Consider the following 10,696-nt stretch of genomic DNA (forward strand, 5'->3'; position numbering starts at 1 on the left):
GACGCTATGCATACGTATTCAGCAGTTGAGCTCCATAGCAAAGATGAAATATTTTTTAACACATTTATCTGCGGGAAAAAAAATTAAAAGAAACGGTTACTCAAGATGTAGTGCAGATACAAAGTAGAACAGATAGACTATGAAAAAAGGCATACTTTTAAATTGAAGACAAAACTTGAAAAACCTTTCTAGTGTTCATGAAGAAAGTGAATGAGATTTCAAAAAAATTCCGACTTCATAAATTTTAAATTAAATTACTCCATACGTATCACGACGACAAACCAATAAATAACACAACATAAATGAATCTGACCGTAATAGATGGTGATCCTGAACAGAATAAGTAAATGGCGAACCATTATGATCCATTGGAACTTCAAAACCATTAATATTTGTTGTACAAAGTAAATGTTCATAATAATGATATTTGTGATCGAAAAATCACAAATTCATTAAATTGCAACTTTGTACCCAGGCTCTTTAAATTTACGCTCCTCAAAAAGATTCTTATCAACCGTATTATGTAAAAGTTATGTATGTATTGTATTAGATGAAGTATTGCCATTACCTCTGTATGATCCAATGTTTTATATCGTGTGACAAACGAAAACAAATTCTACATCATCTATCAACTAAATAAATACTTCAACACTCCATTTCTTACCCGCGAAATGTGCATTAAATCATACTTTCAGAAAAGTGAGGTTTTCAAGCTGTCTTGCGTTCCATGTCTCGTGAGGGTCGTGCACGAAACAACGCGTCAAAAATTCCCTTCCTTCATCATTCCCTGCCTCTTGAAACTGACCGACTGTTTCTTTCTACTGCAATCTTTGATAGCAGTTGAAGTTTTAGTGTTTTCGATGGTTTTGGACGAAATTCAAAGTATCTAGAAGCATTCGGTCCAAACATTTGATCGATTTTATCTTTCAATACAGCTTCATCAACATTCTTGAAATCTACTGTTATAAACAAATGAAAATATGGTATTTTCTCGTTTGGACCAACTTTTCCATAAATGCCACGCATCCCAGGCAAACTGTAAAATAAAAGTAAAAATAAGAAATTCGTCGTGCTAATAAATTTAAAAATGGCTCTGAAATTCAAAATTTCTCAGGAGAGATAGCCTCAGACCCCCCCAGGTGCGGAGCGCCTCCGACGTTTTATGACTGATGTTTGAAAAATCCTAGATCCGCCCCTGAATCCACACACATTGAGTGTCTCGGCGAGCTGCAACCAAATGTCTCCAAACACACGATTTGCGCGTTCCTCTACTTACCCTGGTACCCAATCGCACATCCACCCTTCAAGAACGATCTCTGAACCAGGTCGTCAGAATGTAAAACGCTCTGTTACGACCGGTAAGTTTTCATCGTATTGTCATGATGTAGTAGAACCGTTTTGTGTTAATGACACCCCTCAGAAATAAGGACTAAGATATGACACCCCCCAGACATAATGTGTGACACCTTCCCGCTGAAAGTAGGGGGAAAGGTGTGACTCCCCCTAGAAATAATACGTTGACCGAGGTCTGAATAATTGTTGATATCATACGACAGTCGAATTCAATAATTGTTTTATTATACAAATATAAATGCAGAAGCTTTAAAACTATTTCTGCAAACAGTATTGTACTATTTAGCCAATCATAAACCGAAATTCTAAACTCTAATGTACACTATTGTACATCCTAGCTAATCCTAAACCCTGATCATATAAAGGTCGCTACAAGTGCAGTTGATCCTGAGTCAAACACGATCTTTTCTATCTTAGTAAACGAAGCTGTGAATGAGGATGAAGTTGTACCCAATAGAATATCGAAAGTACGTAAGAGTATAGCTGATCTTGAGCGTAAACGACATATCAGCTTACTGGAGAAACATATGATAGGGAAAGTTAGTAACAAGAAACGGGATCTTGCTGGTGAACTGGCTGTGATACCCAAACGAGTACCTTTCAAATGGCAGCGTGGAAACAAAATAGGTATGGGGAATAATGTTGATTTATGCAGTATTATTTTTGAAATCTTCTGTATCCTTGTGTTTATTGGTGTGCGGAAACTATGATAATTTACACGTAATAGCTGTATGCATCATTTCATTTTCTCGCCCCAATCCTCCACATGCACACAATCATATTATTCCCAATTCCCCTGCACACATTCATTCCTTCTAATCCCTCCTCATGCACACAATCATATTATTCTCACCCCAATCCCCCCACATGCACACAATCATATTATTCTCACCCCAATCCCTCTACATGCACGCAACTCATCGAATTACCATTCATTTTCGTTATTTAAACGGTGGTCAAATAGAAATACAAGAATTGTTGGAGTAAAAAATGCTTTCTACATTTTTTTGCTCAACTCAAAGTATTGCACTTGTTTAATTTTTTTTTGGCTCGAAAAACTAATACTCCCCCTGTCTTCTACGCCTTTCATCTAATTTTATTAAACTTATTTGTGGAATTTTGTTTCCATCCTAAAGTTTTCTGTACACGACTCGGTTTTCTTGTAACTTTCCGAGTTGTCAATGTTCCATTGGCTTTGTTATACTCTTGGCATCCCCCCGAGTCTTGTATATCCCTAGGCATTCCCGCTCTTCGCCTTCCCTTCCACCCCTTGCATCCTCACTCATTTTCTTGGTTTTTCTTCTTTGTGGTTTTCTTCTCCTCTGAGTTACTCTACTACTACCATTGAACTAAAATACATGGAACGCCACCTGAAGCAAACAATTGAAGCCAAATCTTACATCAGACACGCGAGATTTTACCCAAGACACGCGTGTGTATTGTTTCGAGATTCTCTCGCGGAGTGAAAATTGGTTGACTACACACGCGTGCCTGGGGTAAAATCACGGCTTCAAAAAATTATTAGGGTTTTGTATTACAGGTAGCGTTCCATATATTTTAGTTCAATGACTACTATTCTCTTCCTACCTGTATTCCTTGCCTTGTTCATGTCATACGCGCCTATCTTAAATCCTTCGCCTTTCATTTCACCTGTGACAATACTCTCAATGAAGATAGAAACTCCATCTTATGTTTGATTGTATGTCTACATTTGAACATCTTTCTAGGTGAAGGACAGTTTGGTAAAGTTTATTCATGTGTGAATTTGGACACGGAAGAAGTGGTTGCAATGAAACAGGTTTGTTTTCGTCTCGATGAAGACAGTTTAGCGTTTTATAGTTTCCAAAAATGTGTTTCCGCGATTTTTTCCGCCTTGCTGATTTTCATCAAGAAAAGAACCATGACATTTCAATTATCCTTGAACATTTTGATTAGAAAATATTACCATTTTATTTGCCAAACTGAACTATTTTATACTTTACCTCTTTCCGCCTTAAGCGTGTATCATTAACTTGATGACTGTTAAGTCCGAGTAAAGATATGGTTGTGTTTTACAGCTAGGAGGACAGAGTTACTAATGTTGGTTGTGTTTTACAGCTAGGAGGACAGAGTTATTAATGATGGTTGTGTTTTTTTCCTTAAATTATAGATAACATTTCATCCTAACGATCACAGCGCCTTCACAAACTTGGCTGATGAAATAAAAGCTTTTGAAGGTCTAACACACGACAGTCTTGTAAAATATTACGGATGTGAAGTTCATCGGGTCAGTTACTGTACATCATTTGATGATTGTTTTATAGAGTTTTTTATTTTGTATTAGTGTTAAAGAATCCCTCGGAGATAGTGACCTAACCAGTCCGCCATTTTATTCGTGCTGTGTAACAAACATGATGGTTCACAACAATATTTAATAGATATAGTAGCTCTAGATTGCTGACGAGCGGCCATATTGCGTGACATCCATGATAAATCCAAGATGGCGTGGGAAAGGGGCAAAAACACAGAGTTACTATAGAGCAATTGATGTTTTTCGCAATTTACTTCTTCGTTTATTTGGGTGGACAAACGCCTCGAGACAACCAAAACGACCAATTTACACAACACATCGCAAGCGATGTTTGTCGCCCGTATTTCAATAATAATTGTCCAATATGGCTTCAAAACATTATTAATAACGCTTTCTTTCAAATAAAACTTGATTGAAGGAGTTTGAAAACACTGAAACGAAGTAAACTGCGAAAAACAACAATTGCCTAATAGTAGCCCTAAGTTTTTTGCCCGGTTCCCGCGCCATCTTGGATTTATCATGAATGTCACGCTGCCGTCTTAATAAGTCTTATATTAAGTCACATTCGTCAGCAATCTAGTTCTATTATATATATGGTGTGTCATCACTATTTTTATCTTTGATATTTTTATGTCAGGTAGCAAAATAGTTTCTTTTAGTTTTGAAAAGTAGCAGAAAACTTTCATAAATCATAGAATACAGTCTTTGTCGTGGTGACAAATCTAAAAATTAAAGTTTTAAAGATAGCGAATGCCGTGGTAAATAACCAAAATAAACTTATAGTTCTGAAAAGAACTGTTTACAACCAGAACACAAACCAGATAGATTTTAAAATCTTTCTTTGGCAGACGTTGACGTCTGTGGAGTAGTCTGTCGAAATGCATCGCGTCTTTTAGCTCTGAAACAGAACTATTAGGTTATTTTGGCTATTCACCATGGCATTCGCCATCTTCATAAATCACTTTATCTATTTAAATAACTTTACCATTATGGTAACTATTCCATGTAATTTCCTGTTACTTCAGACGCATAATAATATTAATAATGTACAAACCATAAAAACAAACAAAACAAAACGACAACTGTTTGATAAACTATAGCAGAGCGTTTTCACATGACGTCATAGCCGCCATGTTAGTGTACCAATTGAAAAGAATTTCAGTAGAGTTCTTTTTTGTGAAACCCCAATATGGCTGCTTCGTCCATTTTCACATTGATCTCTACGGAATAATTAAAAAACGCTCTGTATATCATTATACAACTTGCAATCACGATCAAAAACTTGCTCAGTTCTCTTTAACATAAAATTGATTTTTTTTTCTTTGCAATCTGAAGGATGTCATGTATATATTTATGATGTACTAACCTATATCAGTGGATACATAGCCAAGAAAATTACAAGTTGCATCAAGTGTGCTGAATGTGCAACTGCCTTAACCATAGAGAATGATGACCAACCTCTCATACCTGACCACTCATACTGTCATGAAGGTTCATTAAAGTCAAGCTTAACATCTTTCAAGACCTATGGCAAGCTTACAAGTCCATCGTCCTCATTGGTAAAAGTAGTAAAAGCAGCAGATAAAGCCTTTCGATGAAGATTAATTTTCCCATCTTTTTGTATGTATTCAATATCATGTATTTCAATGTGGACGAACAATTATGGGAACTAAAGCAGACAAAATCCGTTTAGTTTGGTAGACAAACGCCTCGAGACAACCAAACGACCAATTTACACAACACTTCGCAAGCGATATTTTCACCTGTATTCCAATAATAACTGTCTAATATGGCTTCAAAACATTATTAATAACGCTTTGTTTCCAATAAAACTTGATTGGAGGAGTTTGAAAACACTTAAACGAAGTAAACCGCAAAAAACAACAATTGCCTAATACAAGCCCTAAGTTTTTTGCCCGGTTCCCGGGCCATCTTGGATTTATCATGAATGTCACGCTGCCGTCTTAATAAGTCTTATATGACGTCACACTCGTCAGCGATCTAGACCTACTATATCTATGGTGTGCCCGCAGTAAACACCTGGAACTAGCAGGGGCGGATCTAGGCCATGGCGAAAGTGGCTTGAGCCACGGTCAGAATTCTGCCACTTAAGTTTTTCCAGGGTTGACTTTTTCATGATTAAAAGTTTTGCTCAAATACAGCAAAATTCGATGAAAAGCAAAAATTGAATGAATTTTGTAATTTTTTGTCAAAAATTTGTGTTAACAGAAGAAAAACTTCAAATTAAATGTCTTGTTAAAATAGTATTATCATCCAGTTAAACTCTGAACTGTAAAATCACCGAAAGCGTCTCGAATCTTGCCGAATACACCATGAATATGCTCGGAATATGTTCGTAATAATCCCCATCAAACAGATATGATTGCTTTACTCAGTATATCAACGCTATTATCATTCATATTAGTTAAATATGTTTTATAATATAATATGAAAAAAGTTCTAGATTTTAATCATATTTCGAGTGAGTTGAGTCAAGATGAATTTCAAAAGCTGAAAAAGTTGTATTTGTACTACCACAAAATGTATACCTGTTATAAATGGAAGTATAATAAATTAAAGAAAATTAAACTATCATTAAACATGGGAAGTATTTTTCTAGTCTCGACTGGTGGTATTATAGGTAGTATAACTGTAAACCCGATAGTTATAGCCACCCTGAGTGGCTTAGGTGCTTTAGTTCAAGGTTATATGGTTAAGAGTAAGATTAATAATAACTTAGAAATGTGTAAATTTGCATATACATCATATGAAAAAATACTTATGGATTTAAGATCTTATTTAAGAGGATTACCTTATGATGAAGTGATATTTCTATCAGACATAAAAGTTATCGATGATATTATAATTGACTTTTGTACTCCTATAGATAGTATGGTGAGTAAATATAACAAAAAATATAAAGATCTGTGAGTTATCTGTGAGTTATCTGTGAGTTATCTGTGAATAAAATCTACATTATTATATAACATGTCTGAAGAAAACCTAAAAATTACTACAGTTAAGAAAGAGAAAGACCCTCTTAGAGTTGAAGCTGGGAGACGCTTGGCTGCTATATCGAAAGCTTCTAAAGAAAAAAAGATGCGAGATAGGATTGAATTAGAAAATAAAAAGAAAATTGAGGATAATAGCTGGAATATTAATTACGGATTCTTATTTGGAGCAGTTGGAGTATTAACCGCTATTGTTAGTCTCTATTATACAAGGAAAAATGATAAAAGGCAGGAAAAATTAACAAACGATAAAGCGAGAGAAGAAACAACTAGTGAAAAACATGTTTTGATACAAAAAAATAAAAAATATAATTTAGACTCATTTGAATAAAATATTTCCTATTATATATGAGTAATACTATGACTAAGAAACAATTTATGAATGAGGTTTTTGATTCAGTGCTTGTGACAACAACTGCTATAGGTATTTCTATGGTATCTAAAAAATTACTAGGGCAAAAATTAACAGATACTGATAATATTAAAGATTTTACAAAACTAGCTATTGCTATTACAACATCAACAATGCTAGTTAAATATGCTCAGGATAAGAAATGGGTTCCTGAAAATCCATTTAAATCTGTATAAATATATATGACAAGTATTATTACTAGTGGATTAACAACATCTGTAGGAGCGGTTATTAACGGCCTAGGTTTTTCCCTAGCAGGCTGGCTATTTCATAAACTTGATAAAAACGGTTATGCTGAGGAAATTAAAAGACACAATAAGGCTCTCGAGGACCTATCTAAGGCTAAAGAGGCATTCTATGAAAATGAAGTCAAGCAGCATGATAAAATTCAACAGCTAAGACAAGAACTTCAATATGCTGATGATGATATAGAACTTACAAACAAAGCATTAGATATGCTTAGAAAAGTAAAAACGATACATTACAACGGATTAACATTTCATAGAGAACCACAATTACATGACTTTTACAAACCATCTAAGAATATGAAAAATTATCAATCTGGTACAATGGTTGTGATTGGTATTATATCTGGATATTTATTATATAAAATTACTTAAAAAATAAAATATATAGTATTAGTATATATGTATTGCAATGAATTTGTTCATAAAGAGTTAGAAGAGTTTTTTGGTTATGTAAATTGTTGCTTTTGTGATAAAAAGATATGTGATAGTTATATTAATAGGTCTGTTAAAACATACTTATGTTGCGAAAATCAAGAAATTATTTCAGATAACAATAAAATGAATGTTTGTAAACGCTGTGGTTCTGTCCATTCATATAAAGTAGTAAATGAGTGGATACCAGAGATTTGGAAATGTCAACAATCAGTTCATTCAAGGAAAAAATGGTTTTATATTAAAATTAGGTTGTGTGTGGCTTCTGAATATGTCGATATATTGACACATGATTTTATAAAAATTGTTGGTACTATGATTAAACATAAGTTGATTCAGAAAAAAAAATTTCTATGTATAACTATTATATAATACGTTTAGCTAGTAGGAGGGGTATACCATTAAAACACCATGTTAAAGATATGAAAAATAGTAAGACAAAAAGAGTTTTTGATGATAAATTATTTGGTAAAGTATATAAAATCCTTGAGTGGGATAAAGATATTGACTGTACTTATTATAACAATTGGGTTCAGTCGAAGAAATAAAAAATTTACTATTATATATGAATCTTAAAGTTATATTAAAAAATATTAGAGATTTTATTCTATGTTGTAAAAAAACTAGTTCTAATATAGAAGGTGTTTTGAAGGATTTTGAAAAAACATTGTATAAATCAAAAGATAATTTAAACGCACCTTAAAAAAAATAATATATATAGTAATTATATAGAATGGTTAAAGTTATAAAAACAAAGATGTATATAAATTTAAAGGACATGAAATTGATTTAGATTTATTAAATATATTAATGGAAGAAAAAAACATGTATATTAAATCATTAAAGTACGAACTTTATTATAAAGACGATATTGATAGATATATAACTACATATTATGAATTGAATACAAATGAATGGTTATCTTTTTCAAAAAATAAATATAATATAGAAAATATAACAAAAATTTTACATATTATGTGTGCAATGAATATTGATTATGAACCGATTATACTAAATACATTTAAATCATCTAATAAAGATACTATGAGTAGTGATTTTTATATACCACAGTTTACACATATCACTGAATCTTTGTTTAATAAATATCATGGATGGGATGATTGTTATTTTAAGTATGAAATCAACAATATAGATACAGATGTTTATGTTATAAAATTTGATTTATATGAATATGGTCCTTATATAACTGCTTCTGGTATTATTAGAATCTATCTTAAACGCATTAAATAACTATTTAAAAAATAAAATATATAGTATTAGTATATATGTGTTCAGATAAACCAATACGAGGAAGACCAAAAATTTATACTAAAGAACAAATCAAACAACATAGGACATTATATATGCTCTCAAAACCATGGCATTGTGATTTATGTAATAAAAAATATAGTTTAGCATATAAAACTTTACATCTTAAAACTTAAAAACATTTAATAAATTCAAAAAATTAGGTGCGTTTAACAAAAAAAAATTTAAATATATAGTAATTATATATGATAGAAAATAGAAAAAACTTAAAAGACTTAAAGACAAAAGATGATATTAATAACATTGAAATGAGTAATAATAAAATATCATTATGTCATTTCGGGCCTGGGTGGGTTTTTGACTTTTTAGACCATTATTTATTATGTAAATTTGATTTATATATACTAGTTGATGCTTTACCGACAAAATTATTACATTATCCACCTGATTCTACAGGATATAAAAAATGTAAAGATTTTGAAACATTTAAACATACCTTAATATCTGAAGCAATTGAATATGGTCTAAAATTAGTTGAACATAATAAAAATTTAAGGTTATTGAGATTTAAAACTGATAATCATAAAAAAGAACTATTGTATTATTATGATACTACTGTACAAGAAAGTTTAGATGATCCTGTTATTCGTGCACAATTAAATCAGTGTATATGGTTACATATGAAAGGGTTCAATCCTTATTATGAATATGGTTTAATACCAAATATGTTACCAAATTTATTACATAAAAATCTGAATTAAAAGAATATTTAAAAAAATAAAACTAAAAATGTTAAATAGATTAATTTAATTATTTTTATAAAAGTTTTAAATATAGATTTATTTCTATAATTAAAATTAGTGCGTTAAAAAAATAAAATAAAATATATAGTATATATATGAATAGAGATTATTTAAATCGAAAGGTACTTAAAGACAAACCTATATTATATAATATGCATAAGATGAATAAAGATAAAACAAAACATAAAGTACTTAAAGACATGAGTATTTTATATAGTATGCCTAATATGAAAAAAGATGAACTTCAAAAGTTGACTAAAGACGATTTAATTAATTTAATATTAAATCAAAAGCCGTGGGTTGAAGTTAATAATACTTCAATTTCCAAACCAGTACAAAAAGTACTATCACAATCCAATATCAAACAAATGACTGTATCTCAGTTAAAAGTTATTGCTAAAGAAAAAAAGGTTAAAGGTTATTATAAACTTAGAAAAAACGAATTAATCAAAGTATTAACACCAGTCCCAAAACCAAGAAATAGTGTTAAAGAAATGATTAAAGAGTATGAGAATAAAACAAAGATGCTATCAGATAAAAATAAAAAACCAGTACCAACACCAAGAGTTAAAATAAGAGAAACAAACAATGCTCTTAAAGGTTATACAAAGTCATATGAAATAAACATTATTAACAATAAAGCACCATTAATACAAATGCAAAGCACAAGAAAGTATCTTACATATTATATTAAAGAAATATTAACAACAATGAAAGGATTAAAATTTATTGAAACGTTTAAGGTAACATTTGAGAAATTTAAAATAAAATATAACGGTAATGTTGATCATTCAACAAAAACAGCTTATTTCAACAGTCAAGCTTTAACAATTACTAATAATGAAAATATTACTGAATCACTACAAATTTCAGAACAA

At 31.3% G+C, this 10,696-nt stretch overlaps 1 protein-coding gene across 1 annotated transcript; it reads left to right on the plus strand.

Moving 5' to 3' along the window:
- The first annotated feature begins 1,237 nt into the window (after window positions 1-1,237).
- On the plus strand, window positions 1,238-5,008 carry LOC124459183 (mitogen-activated protein kinase kinase kinase 4-like). Its single transcript, XM_047008704.1, has 5 exons — window positions 1,238-1,358; window positions 1,771-1,980; window positions 3,081-3,151; window positions 3,503-3,619; window positions 4,979-5,008. Exons 1-5 carry the CDS (start codon window positions 1,238-1,240, stop codon window positions 5,006-5,008), a joined length of 549 nt encoding a protein of 182 aa, XP_046864660.1.
- The last annotated feature ends 5,688 nt before the right edge of the window (window positions 5,009-10,696 follow it).

This window comes from Xenia sp. Carnegie-2017, unplaced genomic scaffold, assembly GCF_021976095.1.
Source record: "Xenia sp. Carnegie-2017 unplaced genomic scaffold, XeniaSp_v1 HiC_scaffold_7, whole genome shotgun sequence".
Classification (NCBI taxonomy): domain Eukaryota; kingdom Metazoa; phylum Cnidaria; class Anthozoa; order Malacalcyonacea; family Xeniidae; genus Xenia; species Xenia sp. Carnegie-2017.

What these genes read in the sequence shown, in the direction of transcription:
- LOC124459183 (XM_047008704.1), top strand. Translation starts at nt 1,238, where the DNA reads ATGTCTCCAAACACACGATTTGCGCGTTCCTCTACTTACCCTGGTACC. An exon ending in AAAACGCTCTGTTACGACCG is followed by an intron (nt 1,359 to 1,770) that starts GTAAGTTTTCAT and finishes TTTCTATCTTAG; the next exon opens with TAAACGAAGCTGTGAATGAG. An exon ending in GCAGCGTGGAAACAAAATAG is followed by an intron (nt 1,981 to 3,080) that starts GTATGGGGAATA and finishes ACATCTTTCTAG; the next exon opens with GTGAAGGACAGTTTGGTAAA.